The following is a 14,106-nucleotide window of genomic DNA, read 5'->3' as shown; positions in this document are numbered from 1 at the left end:
CTAAAGGAAAAATTGTGGGCGGGCCTTTGGAGGTAACTGTCCACGGGGACTTTTGAAGTCATAAGGTGTGTTCGAGATCATCCGGCGCTGCGCAGACCGATCGGCGAGGTTTGCCGCTTGCAGTCGAGGGAGGAACTGAAGACGGAGCCGTCAAGCCGGACACCTGCTGCTTGCCGTAGTGACGTGTGCGCCGTGTTTTCTTGTTTGTAATCGCAAATTAATTAAATTAGATGCTGAATTTGATAAAAACAAAGTTTTTAATAAAAAGTTGCAACCAGAAACATTTTATATCGAATATTTTAATTGCTGATTATACTGTATACCCGAAAATAACGGGGAAACAAGCCTATATTATTGAAATACCAATAGAGTTTGTTATTTTCCTTTTTATTTTATTACACGACAGAATATAACATATTTAAGCATATTAAAGTGTTTTTTCCTGTTTTAAAACATGAATTTATAATGTTTATTAGTGGAACTAAAGGTTGGATTAAACTTGAAACGCACGTGATCGTTGTCATCAGCATTCACATTTTAATGTAGACAAATCTAGAGCAATCTTGCATTTGTCCAAATACTTGGACACAGCTTATAAAGTTTGAGGTCTAAAAAAAGGTTTTTATTTCTAGTAAACCCATTTAGACAAAAGTAAACATAAGGTGTTCATTTTATGTTAGCAAGGGAACCAGTTTTCTAAAGCAACATCCAGGGTTGGCGTACAAAATGTGTAAACCCATTCCCTGAAGCACTCAATGCTCCTCTATAAACTTTGAAATCTGACCGTTTTATCAAAGTTGTTCTGGGACTAAAGTTAAAGGCGGGGTGCATGATCTCAGAAAGTCGATGATGAAATTTGAAATCACCTAAACGAACACGTCCCTACCCCAGTAGAATCTGGATTTTTTTTAATAGAAAGACACACGTTTAGTAGACACGCCCCTTACTGCTGATTGGCTACAAGTGTGTTGTTACTCGGTCCGACTCGCTTTTCCAAAGTGTTTTCAAAAATCATGCACCCCGCCTTTAAGTAATTGAGCTCATTAACAAGCTTGAAATAAAGCACAACCTAATTTGAAACATGTCATACGTGTCACTCTTACTCATGTTAAAGTAAAGTAATCAATGAGAGTATAAACAGTGTTGCTGTAACACCACATCTATAAGAAGTTGGGTTTATTGAAACATCAACATACAAGTAATGATGGCCAGATTTACACAATGTCAGTCTGTAACAATGTTTGAAACACACCGATACAAAATTCACCAATTAAATCTCAAGAAGACTGATGAATAAAGTACACAGAAGGTCATAGTGTTGATTCCTGATGTGTAGATGATTTCACTTTAAGGTCGAAGAGGCTGGATCTAAACTGCAAAGAGAAAAACATTTTCTGTAAAGCCTTAGACAATGACGTAGGTCAAGTATTGTCAGCTAGATTAAAAAGAGTTTCATGTTGCGAACATTGTCCCAACTACAGATTTCAATGTCAAACAGCTATTGGAAAGATGGCATGTCCATTTATCCTCTCCTGACAAGTTAGTCCAAATATGGGTGTGCATGCACTAGTTATGTCTAGAATTAACTACCTGTAGGATCAAAATATGAACTTACGAGGTTGACAACTGTAGGATGCCTTTAAGTATTTGTAGGTTCCTTCACATGGATCACTAAATACTGCGTTAGTCACAGGAACGGAGCAAACTTTTTGTCCATTACATCTAAAAAGAGAGACAAAGCAATTTAAAGCATTAGATGTAATAGTAGTAATAGTAATAATAGTAATGTCTTACCGATTGGCCAGCACCCTTCGGGATGAACTCTGAGCGCAGTAAATATTTGAGAGCTGATGGGCTGGTTTTCCATTAGAGCAGGTGGCCTTGTTTGTTCGTCCATAATTGGCCAAATCCACTTTAATAAATGGATAGTCTGTTGACAAAGCAACATTACTTTATGAAAATTTTTGTTCAAGCAGCGCATATGGGATTGAAGGGTTATCCGTGGAGCAGGTGTCGATGTTTGTATGCCCAAAATTGGCTGCCCACTTATAACTGATTGGCTGCATATCCATTACAGATTTATGCCAAACAGGTTTTCTTAATGCCCATAATTTTTATTTAAATTGAAAAGGAAAGCGTTTAAAAACGATGATATGCGACAAATGTTTTCACGTGTTAAGGCATTCAAAACACAGCGATAGATGTTGATAGGTTTGCTGATCACATGAACCGCACCTCCAATTATTTTAATCTAAGGCATACAAGAGTTAAAAACATTAAGCCCCATATAGATCTGGGATTGGCAACATATGGGGGGATTCTTGAAGGTAATCAATTATTTTAACTCAAAATGAGACGTTATCCAAACAATACTGGCAAGGACGCCACTTCTGTACATCAGTTGACCAGAAAATGCAAATAAAGCACTTCCATTGCGGATTTGCAAAATGCACCTTATACGAAATGCTTGACAAACTACCTCAAACGAGTGCAAAACATTAATTTTTGGTTCTAGATTAGCTAAATAAAACTAATCACTGTGCCAAAACCAAATATTGAGCAGATTAAATTGTTCCTGGGGTCTTTTGAAACTAAGATTAAGACTAAAGCCCAGAATACATTACAGGATTGTTTTACGATGCAATCTTTTGTCTGGGACAACCCAAAAAAATAATGCACTAAAAGGACTAAAAAGGACTAAAAAGGACTAAAAAGGACTAAAAAGGACGTTTCCCAGACAGGTATTAGACTATTTCTAGACTAAAATAAAATAAAAGAGAGCCGTCCAAACTATAAACAACTTGCACTGACATCTTAAAATACATCAGTGCCCTTTGTTTAGCTTAAATGCACACAAGTTTTAGGAAGGCATGTGTGTTAAAACTAGTTATATTTCCTAATTAAACTAAGGCCTAGTCCTGGTTTAAGCTAATCCCCGTCCATGAAACCACCTCTAAAAGACTAAAAGACTAAAAAAAGACTAAAAGACTAAAAAAAGACTAAAAGACTAAAAAAAGACTAAAAGACTAAAAAAAGACTAAAAGACTAAAAAAAGACTAAAAAAAGACTAAAAGACTAAAAAAAGACTAAAAGACTAAAAGACTAAAAGACTAAAAGACTAAAAAAAGACTAAAAGACTAAAAGAAGACTAAAAAAAGACTAAAAAAAGACTAAAAGACTAAAAGACTAAAAGACTAAAAGACTAAAAGACTAATGCTTTGTGTACACCTAAAGACTTTGAAAAGATTTAGAAAAGACTCTATAAGATTATCAGCTCACATCTAAAGACTTCGGTTTACAGTTTTTAGTCTCAGACTAAAAGATTTTACAAACACTGAATCTTGTAGTGACACTATTTACAAGACTACAACAAGATTATTTTAGCTTTTTATTACCACCAAATTCCTTCCATCATGCTCAGCAGTGTATAATAAAATATATATAATATATATATATATATATATAATATATAGTGTATAGTGTAAAATGTAGGAGAAGCAGCTACAGTTAGCTACTGTGGCTTTTGCCATTGCAGTCATTTGCAGTGAAAGAAAAAAGAAGTGAGGGCCTTGTCCCCACTCCCACTTAGAGGTCTCAGCAAACTGTGTCCTGAGAGACATGCTGCGTGTTTTAACCTCAGCAAATGGAACATAGGCTACATAGGGTAGCATTAGTTACATTTTCCCAGTTTGTGCAAAGCTAGATTTTCTCTTTTTCATTCAGTCTTTCATTCGTGCTTTTGTACAGTAATGTCAATATCAAACATTAGTACGCCGGTTTCAACAGCGTTTGCAGCGCATACTGTGCAGTTTAATAACAGTATAAAAATCTCAAGTTCACATTACTTTATTTTATATGCGTTAATGAGCAAAACCTCTTCAAGACGGTTTTTGACGGTCAGTGTAATTTATTTAACTGTGATTTGTTTAACCCACATTGTTTTCGTGCTGTTCTGGTTCGTGTAATGACATATATAGACACAATACACAATTTTAGACATAACAAGCCCATGGCACATTATAAAATATGTTTCTATTAAGTTTTACGATAAAATAAAAAATTCACTCAGTGATTGACAGCATGAAGCAGTCGATCGTGTTTCCCTTCAACAGTTTAAGCATAAGATTTAGATTTATAGATGTAGTACGTTATCTGTTTCTCTGAAGAAGGTATATGAGGACTCATTTGCTGGGCAGAGAGTGAATGACAGCGCAGTCTTCTGGTGTTTTTAAATATTTAATTGCTTTCTTTTGAATTGCTCAAAGTCATGACTGTTTGAAACACACTTGGCATCACATTTATGACCGCACGCGTGCGGTGTACATGCTTGTTAACATGGGCACCGAAAAAACACGCGCCGCTTACGCGTTGCTCACGCTTTTCGGCAATATCGCTCCACTTCTTTTCTTTTTCCACTCTGTCGTGGTATGAACGGCAGTTTACATCAAAAAGACACGGCTGCTCTGCCCACCGCTCGACAAGGCGCTCCTCTCATCCACGGTCCATTTTCGCCTACTTGGCGCTCGTTCTGTTTACACGTCCGTCTACATGTTTCTTTGTTGTGACTGATGGCTTCCTGTTTCCGGTTTTCGGAGAACGAATTTATTGGTTGTTAATTGTTTTACGTCACGAGACTACGCTGGGACTTGCGATAATATCAAACATGTTTGATATGAAAGACTAAAGAAAGACTGGCATAAATCGGGTCGCCGACTGCAGATTATCACCTCACAGTTAACGATCGAGACGACGGGAGCGCGCCGAGACTCCAGTTAGATTCCTAAAGACTGCCGGTCTTTAGTCTGGGACTGTGAAAATCCTTTGGTGTACGCTAGGCATAAAAGACTAAAAGACTAAAAGACTAAAAGACTAAAAGACTAAAAGACTAAAAAAAGACTAAAAGACTAAAAAAAGACTAAAAGACTAAAAAAAGACTAAAAGACTAAAAAAAGACTAAAAGACTAAAAAAAGACTAAAAGACTAAAAAAAGACTAAAAGACTAAAAAAAGACTAAAAGACTAAAAGACTAAAAGACTAAAAGACTAAAAGACTAAAAAAAGACTAAAAGACTAAAAGAAGACTAAAAAAAGACTAAAAAAAGACTAAAAGACTAAAAGACTAAAAGACTAAAAGACTAAAAGACTAAAAGACTAAAAGACTAAAAGACTAAAAGACTAAAAGACTAAAAGACTAAAAGACTAAAAGACTGTTTCCCGGACAGGGATTAGCTTCAACCAGGACTAGGCCTTAGTTTAATTAGGAAATAACTAGTTTTATCAAGCAAGCCTCACTAAAAACGTTACTCATGTGCATTTTGAGATAAAACAAAGGACACTGATGTATTTTTAAGACATGTCAATGAAAGTTGTTTTTAGTTTGGACAGTTCTTACATTTTAGTCTAGGACTAGTCTACTCCCCGTCTGGGAAACCGCACCCAGGAAAGACTGGGATTTGCTCAAGATAGGACTAGGCCTTAGTTTAATTAGGAAATATAACTAGTTTTAAAAACCTGCATTACAAAAACATTACTTGTGCATTTTGAAGCAAAACTGTCCGGGAAACCACCCTTAAAAAGACTATCACTTCAAAACACTGGAGATCCAAATCCCAGTAAGCAATTTTGTTTGAGATTTCTAATACAGTCAAAAAGGAGACAAAATGTGTCAGTAAAAAGAAAAACTCCAACCATAGAAGGTAATCACATAAACTTAGCCCAAAAATAAAGCCGGTAAAAACTTTGCTTAAATGATGAAACCGCTTATTTTGGCAAAAACCATGTAACCAAATACAAGTTTATTTTGGCTAGAGGTGGGTTGCGCTTTGCCAAACTACATCGAGTCTAGTTAGTAGATATCCAAAACACCATTTAGTTCAGGAGCTAAAGATGTACTTCATTCCAGACTTGACTAGTTAACGCATCTAATATACCAGAATCAAAATATTAACTTACGTGAGTGACAAATGTAGGTCACAGCCAAGTATTTGTAGGTACCAGGACATGGATCACCAAAAACTGTGTTACTTGCAGAGAGTGAACAAGTGTGTTCTCCATCACATCTATAAATAAAGGACAATTAAAGCAGTGAAAAATATAAAACTATACTAATAATGTTTACACCGTTCTTACTGATTGGTCAGCACACTTAGGGATGAACTCCGAGTGCAGCGAATATTTGAGAGCTGATTAGCTGGTATTCCACCGGAGCACGCTGCCCGATTTGTTCGCCCATAATTGGCTGAAAGCACCTTTATATGTCGATTGTCTGTTGACAAAAAGTAAGGGATGTGAGGGGTTCTGTGTGGCAAAAAAAATGCTTGGGTAGATCTATAGATCAAAATGAAACTTACCACAGTTAAGACTGAATGTGTCTCCCTCACAAGCTGTTTGTCTCTGTATTGAAACACCTGTAGAGACAAACAGCATTCATTCAGAAGTGAAATACTCATTTAAATAACAGTGTTGTTAGTTAATATTAACCTACCGGGTGGTACACAGGTGTAGGACACATCCAGATATTTGTAAGTTCCTACACATGGATCACCGAAAATTGTGTTACTTACAGAAACCGAACAATCTCGCTGTCCATCACATCTGTCAACACAACATTAAAGAAATGTAAAATAGTTGCAATGAAACGTATTAGTGTCCTGTAATGAGGTGTTTGATGTTCTTACTGATTGGTCAGCACACTTAGAGATGAACTCTGAATGCAGTAAACATTTGAGATCTGAACAGACGTTTTTTCATCGGAGCAGGTTGCACGGTTTGTACGTCCATAATTGGCTGAAAGCACTTTAATGTGGCCCTGGGCTGTTGATGGAAAAGTAATATAATTTTTTTTTTTTAAAGGGGGACACTAAAGACTTTAAGATGTAACATATGACCCCTTTAAAGAAAGGTGCAAATTAAATATTTTAAGGAAATCCAGAGAACTCACCACAACTGATGGCGACAGTGTCTGATTCGCAGGTGATAACCTTTGATATTAAATCTTAGAAAAGACAGATAACATTTAAAGAGAGTTAACGCTACATTGGTATATTCACGATAACCATTTTCATGTGTTAAAATGGCAAAAACTGAATAAAACAGAACCAACCACAGGCGAGTCGGGCAGTATCTCCCTCACAGGTGGTGAAGTCCACTGCTTTGACATCTAGAAACACAAAGGTACAAACCACCACACTTTAAAAGAAATCTTTGTACTTTCAAGTTTAATCAACTAGGATTTACAAGTGTTGCTGTAACTTAATTTAATAAGTTAAATGTGCTTTAGTAACGTAGCTTAAAAAATAGCAACTTATCACTAGTCAATAGTTGAAATGACTTTACTTCACCAAATCTGCTAAGGGAGAAAAGTAAAATTTTTCAGAAAATCTTCATTTTAAATGCTAATGTTTCAGACAGATATATTTTTAATAACTGTGGCTTATAACCCACAAGTGTTGTCTATCAATATCAGGTGAAATTTTAAACAAATGTAAAATGACTTTCACTTTAAACATAAGTAGCGCAGTGTTACTTTTGACCCAGTCTTTTTGGATGAAAGTAACACACGGGTGGATCAAAAGTAACACAACAGAACAAAATAGATGTGCTACACTGGGTTAGTAAATATACATGACTGTGACCTTGTTATATGGAACTGCAAACATTGTTGTTCGTCTTTGAAATTTAAAGTGAAAATGTAATTATTTTATAATTACTGTATTATGCTAAAGAACTGTAACAGTAAAAAATCTGACAGAGCTCACATGATTACAAGCAAATATGACATTGCTAGTTGAATGACATCTTTTTTTTCCTTCTCGCTCTCTTTGTTAATTTATTTATTTTAAATAACTCTGGCTTGTTGATTTAAAAATTTTATACTTTTGTTTGATTGAATATTTCTCATTGTACTATTGTTGACTGCAAAAAAAAAAAAAAAAAAATTACACTTCAATTATCTTTTTTCCGAAGCTGGTTTCTGTCATTTACTGTAATGCTGATGTAAATTCAATTGTTTGTTTTTAAAATAGGTTTGTGTTTAGTTAGTTATTTAATGATATTAAAACGGTGGTGTCACGTCATGATTGACAGCTGTGATATCGTGTGATATGCGCATTCTACGAGAGCGAGGGCGGGGTTTTGACTTCGCGGCTTCCCTTCCTGCTCACTACTGCGCATGACTGGTCCCGAAATCGCTATTGCGCAGACTCAAGACCCAAGATGTCAGCGCCATATCGGGACACTGGCGGCTTCACTTTTCTCCAATGGAAGAGAGCGAACAGGTGTCGTCCATCTTTTTTTACAGTCTATGGCTCAGAGAAAATCCCTTCTTTACTTTCGCCCCGGTTCTCCCCTAATACCACCACAATATTAAAGCCACTTCAGTAAACACTTTAGAGTTTATGGATTACTAGTGTTAGTGCTCAAGTTATTTTAACTAATTTGATCAACTGTGTGCTTTGACAACTTCATGGTAATGTTCCCTCATTTGTCTTTTTGATCAAAGCGGTTGCTAAATTATACACAATTTAAATTCACATGCTATGATTTTTGTTTTCAAGAAGATAAAAAAAATTTGATCTTACCACTATGGTAAAGTAACACCAGCACTGAAATAAAGATAAGAATAAACCTTTAAGTAACAAAAGTAGTATCAATTTCAATGCTCATATTAACAACAAAGAAGTTCAGTCTTTAAAAAACATAAATTTAGGGGCGGTTTCCCAGACAGGGATTAGACTAAAATAAGACCTGTCCAGACTGAAAACAACTTGCACTGACATATCTTAAAATACATCAATGCATGTTTGTTAAAACTAGTTATATTTCCTAATTAAACTAAAGCCTAGCCCTGATTTAAGATCATCTCTGTCCAGGAAATCCACTCCCATAAACATACTTACAGAAAATTAAACTGTGCCATCCTTGTTGCATGTTGACTGCAGATGAAAGATGCTGAACAAAACGACACAACTCCTAACACACCAGGTCTTGTTTTGAAACAAAGATGAGCTGACAAAACTCAAAAAGACCTATTTAATTAAATAGAATTATTCTGGTCTAGATCGCTAACAGCTATCAGCTGCTTAACATACCTGCAACTCATTAACGCATCAGACGCGTAAGCAAGTAAACCCCACCCACTAATTAACATGAAATTTGCATACAAGTTGACTTTGAATCTTTAAACGAAAACCATGAAATAAAAACAGAAGATTAATTATAATGACAAGATTGAGAGTGGATCACACAGAACAGTTTTTAATGGGAGTGGAATCTGAAGGGGATACTGGGGATAGAAGGACATGTAGGGGGATAAGAAGTACCAAACTCCTGTACAGTAGGTGGCGGTATGCACCTTAAAGTTGTCTGCAATCCGCCAATAACCAAGAGAAGAAGAAGATAAAAGAACATTAAAATAAAACTGAAATTTACATTTTAGTTTGATTTTTGTTAATTTGATTTAATTTAATTTGATTTTTGATTTTCACGTTTACCTTTCTTTTTAATACTGGCAAATTGTGAGAATGAAGTGTCAAATTGTCAATTGGATTTTATTTTTCAATTTGACATCTGCTTATAATATTCATTTTATTGTTTAATTAATTTATTTAACATTGGCAGAAAACACCTTCAAAGAAGTACAATTGTGTGGCAGTCTTGAAAAATGATAAATGAACATTATTGTAGTCTACTTGAGCTCATGGAAGATTATGCGACTATACCAGCAGGTGGCGGTATTTCACAACTGCAACTAGTTTTCAGTCAATATACCGTGTTGGTAAAAGAGCCGGAATCTGAAAACAAATTTAAACAACTAAACTGAAGCGACAAAAACGATTTAAGTGTTTTTGAAGAGCAGAAACTGTCATATTTATAAAAAAAAAAACATGTTTGTGCGTCATGCTAGAAAAAAATAAGTACCTGATATTTTCTGATTCATGTTTCCCTTATTTTTACTGATTGATTGATAATTACCAGCATGAGCAGTGCTGTTATTACAATAATTGTAAAAAAAAATACTTTATACAAAGTTTCACCTCAAGGGTAAACACCAGCGTTACTCATCCGATGACCACGGGTTTTGTCCCTTGACACGCAGAAAACAAAATAATATGATATATAGTAAAGGGAATGTCCAGAAATACCTAACTGATGTTGTGGTTCGTTTGAATCGTAAAATACTAAACATGTTGTGTATCGTTTCCTCTTTTATTACCTTGTATTAAAACTTTAGGTCACACTGACAGCATTTTCACTGTCATAGCGCTTTTGTTCCACACGGTGGCAGCAGAGTTTCTAATCAATACAACTCTTACCATTATAAACGTCATTATTTCAGTATCAATATTATATTTTAGCAATATATATCATATAAATACATATTCAGCAAACCATACAAATAGTAAATATTGAAAAAGCAATATTTTAAATGTTAGAATTGTAATATCCATTTGATATGTTTTTATTTCACAATTTAAAGACAAATACACCAGTACTGATAAACAATAAATGCAAATCTATATCTAAACAATTTTAAAATCTGAAATTAAAATTACTAGTAGCATGCATTATGGAAATTAAGATTGATTCGCATTTATGACGAGAGATCAACAAGTTTTGCAATTTTGACATAGCCTAAACTAAATATATGATTCACATTTGTCTTCATCCAAAAAAGCATTGCTATATTAAATAAACAATTTTGTAGGCAACATTATATAAATAGAAATAAAGAAATAAAAATCAAAATAAAATTGTACATAATGAGGATAAGTTCCATGCCATGCCTATGTTAATTATTTAATCTGTTGGACTTGTTGATGTCTATCATCTTTGAAACACTTTATAAGCAGTATGTAAAACACATGGATGCATGATTCGCGGTTATTTATAGCGCATCTTTATGCAAATATAAACTGACAGCAACTTCGTTGAGGTTCCTTGTTTATCTGAGATGGCAGTTTCAATGATACGGTTTATTCTTACATCTGTCAACAAGGTAAGAGATTAAAATGAGTCTTTATTGATATTCGCATCATTGATAAACCGAATCTAACTGACATGTCATTAATTATTATGAATTATTATTATTATCTTTTTGTTATCTGCGTTATTTTGCAAATTTCTGTACATGCCTTTAAGTCACGGTGCTATCGAACATATCAGAACATATTTAATAACTGACACATATTTTGAGGTAAGTTGTCACAATGGGAACGATACATTAAAAACCTTGTTATTTTTCATTGGCAAACTTTTACTTCACTACATTCCGATGCATAATATTGTACTTTTTAATCATGAAAACAAGTTGTTTTTACACTTAAAACAATATAGGCCTACACTTTTATTTTAACTTATTCTTACTTGAGTAAAAGTATAAGTTACACAAAAAGTCTAGTAAGAAATAAAATATATTTAATGTGAAATGTAGAATAAAAAGTACACTATAAAAATTTCACTTAACATCTGAAGTCTTTACTCTCTCATCTAATTTGTAAGTTGACTTGACAAGAGTATTTCTGGCATCAACTAAAAAAAAACATGAATTAATTCAGTATACCGTAAAAGAAATTGTTCACTCAACTTTTTCAGTTGTCTTTATGCTTTATATTTACTTAAAATTGTAGTTTCAACTTTTTTGTGATAATAAAATAATTGACTCAACTATTTATTTCAAGTTACCTGGACTTACAGTTTAGTTGAAAATGTCATGTTTTTTAAATGGCACATAACATGAAAATTAGACTTTTTCATGTTTAAGTGTTATAATTGGGTCCCCAGTGCATCCATCAACCTAGAAAATGTGATAAAGATCAACCCAGTAACTTAGTTTTGGTAAACCATTCTCTGCAAACATGAAAAAAATTCCCTGTGTGATGTCAGAAGGGGATCTTATTATAATAATAGTAATACCACCCCTTAATCAGCACTATCCAACCACCACACTGCATTTAGTCTAGAGATCAGCTCATTTGCATTTTAAAGGACACACCTGAAAACTGCACATTTTTGCTCACACCTGCAAAGTGTCAATTTAAACATGTTATAATAAATTATCTGTAGAGTATTTTGAGCTAAAGCTTCATATACATACTCTGGAGACAGCAAAGATTTTTTTGACATCTTTAAAAAGTCTTGTGAAATGTCCCTTTTAACTAAACTTAAGTTCAGGTAACTTTAAATAAATAACTGTGTCAATTATTGAAGTATCAGGACAAAACATTTCAGGATGAAACTACTTAAAATTGTAAGTAAATATAACTTAACATAAAATTTTTCTTAAAAATGTATTGACATGAAAGATAAGCAACACTCTAATAAAATACAGATACTTGAAATGTACTTTAATAACGTAAAAATACTTGAGTACTTTTCACCTCTGCTTATTATCATTGTAGACAATAGTTAAACAGTATAACAATATATGAAAAGATAATCATTAAATATCACAACACTGTTTTGAGAGAAACAAGTGAATAAACTGTAAACACATCACTTATGAATGTGACAAACAAATCATCTGTTCGTAAGCTATGTTTTTAAAATGCACATAAAATATTGCTAAATTTTTAGACTTTGTTTATAGTTATTGACATCTTCTCTGTGTGACAACTAGTCCCAGATGGTATGGGTTGTGTGAGCTCTAGAGCAAAGAATGATGGAGTCTTGAGGAAGACTCAGACACCTCAGACTAACCGCTATACCAGAGATCCCACAAATACAGAGGTGAGGAGATATTTACAACAACTAAATGGAAATTGCATGCTAGACGTTTTTCTGTGACATCATTCAAAATACAGAACGTATTCAAATACCTTTGTTTCATTTACACTGTAAAACAAATGCAGCATTTTTTGTCAAATCAACATGTATTTTTGTTATTTTAACTAAACAAATGAAGTTAAACTATTTCAACTTGTTTTTATAAGTTTTGTCAACCTATCAGAGGTCAAAACTTAAAATTTTAGGTTGAATTGACTTGCAAAACCAAGTTGTTTTAACTTCATGCTGCATTTTTTTTACCGTTTAGAATTTGCATTTGACTCAATGTGGTCTTTATTATCTGTAGAGGCCTGCATCATTGCTTCCTGGACAAAAGCTACAAAATGTGCAAGGTATCATATACGTCATCATTAAACTTAAAAATGGTAAATTAAAATCTCCATTTGCATCATGTGTCATGGGTGTCAATCTGTTTTTGTGCTGTCATGTGCATCCAGCTCGCAGGGCACAGGAGAATATTGTTGTCACCCTGTTTTCTTATGAAGCTGTCAAACGCACAGATCTGGGCTTTCAGAAAGGAGAGAGACTCAAAATATTAAAGGCGTGAGTATAGTACACTTATACATGTTGACATTTCAGAGTCACAAATGTTTTCTATTTTCTACATAAAATCATCCAGTAAGTTCACATCAACGATTGAAATTAATGTGAAATCAAACTTGATGCTTTTAATCTTATAATTACATTATGAGATTGTAGGTATTTATCTTTAAAAACTAAATTTGTTTTATTGCATTGCTTAAAGCAGCCATATAAAAATATGAATAACAGAAACCGAGGAAATGTATTATTAAATATTTTATATGACCTACACACAAAGAGTGCACAAATGTACATCATGGACAAGCTTTTATTTTATTTTACATATTTGTTTTTGACATATTATTTTACATTAGCTTGAATATTTTATGATTGATGATTTAAGTTAAACTTTTTTAATGTGTGAATAAGCAAAAACTGGTAACACTTTACAGTAAGGTTGTATTTGTTAATGTTAGTAAATGCATTTGCTAACATGAACTAACAATAAAGCACATATTCATCAGCATTTATTCATCTTTATTAATGTTAATGCTGATACAGTTGTTTATGTTCATTGTGCATTAAATAATGTTAACATTTACACCATTTGGTTTTATAATTTAGTCTATACCTGGACCACAAAACCAGTCGGGGTCAATTTTTTAAAATTGAGATTTATACATCATCTGAAAACTGATAAATAAGCCTTTTGTTGGTGTATGGTTTGTTAGCACAATATTTGGCCGAGATATGAAATGAAGTTATTACGGTGAAAAAATATTGATAAACTTTACTACTTTAC

At 33.7% G+C, this 14,106-nt stretch overlaps 2 protein-coding genes across 2 annotated transcripts in view; one reads left to right on the top strand and one right to left on the bottom strand.

Moving 5' to 3' along the window:
- Positions 1-1,161: 1,161 nt before the first annotated feature.
- LOC135743916 (L-rhamnose-binding lectin CSL3-like) lies at positions 1,162-9,050 on the bottom strand. The gene is made up of 12 exons (XM_065261817.1): positions 8,897-9,050; positions 8,579-8,602; positions 7,102-7,158; positions 6,940-6,993; positions 6,677-6,812; positions 6,484-6,593; positions 6,350-6,406; positions 6,129-6,264; positions 5,952-6,058; positions 1,795-1,930; positions 1,616-1,722; positions 1,162-1,373 (listed from the first exon to the last, which is right to left on the bottom strand). Exons 1-12 carry the CDS (start codon positions 8,925-8,927, stop codon positions 1,369-1,371), a joined length of 960 nt encoding a protein of 319 aa, XP_065117889.1. The 5' UTR covers positions 8,928-9,050; the 3' UTR covers positions 1,162-1,368.
- Positions 9,051-10,936: 1,886 nt separating this feature from the next.
- LOC135743894 (tyrosine-protein kinase Lyn-like) overlaps positions 10,937-14,106 on the top strand; it is a 17,903-nt gene continuing 14,733 nt past the window's right edge. The window contains exons 1-4 of the mRNA XM_065261787.1: positions 10,937-10,995; positions 12,616-12,725; positions 13,069-13,114; positions 13,220-13,325. Coding sequence (XP_065117859.1) covers positions 12,627-12,725; positions 13,069-13,114; positions 13,220-13,325 — 251 coding nt within the window. The 5' untranslated portion in view covers positions 10,937-10,995; positions 12,616-12,626. The remainder of the gene's footprint in view (positions 10,996-12,615; positions 12,726-13,068; positions 13,115-13,219; positions 13,326-14,106) is intronic.

The sequence above is a fragment of the Paramisgurnus dabryanus genome, chromosome 2 (assembly GCF_030506205.2).
Source record: "Paramisgurnus dabryanus chromosome 2, PD_genome_1.1, whole genome shotgun sequence".
In the NCBI taxonomy this organism is placed as follows: Eukaryota; Metazoa; Chordata; class Actinopteri; order Cypriniformes; family Cobitidae; genus Paramisgurnus; species Paramisgurnus dabryanus.
The sequence above is the reverse complement of the archived record's forward strand: the minus strand, read 5'-3'. Positions and strand labels throughout refer to the sequence as shown.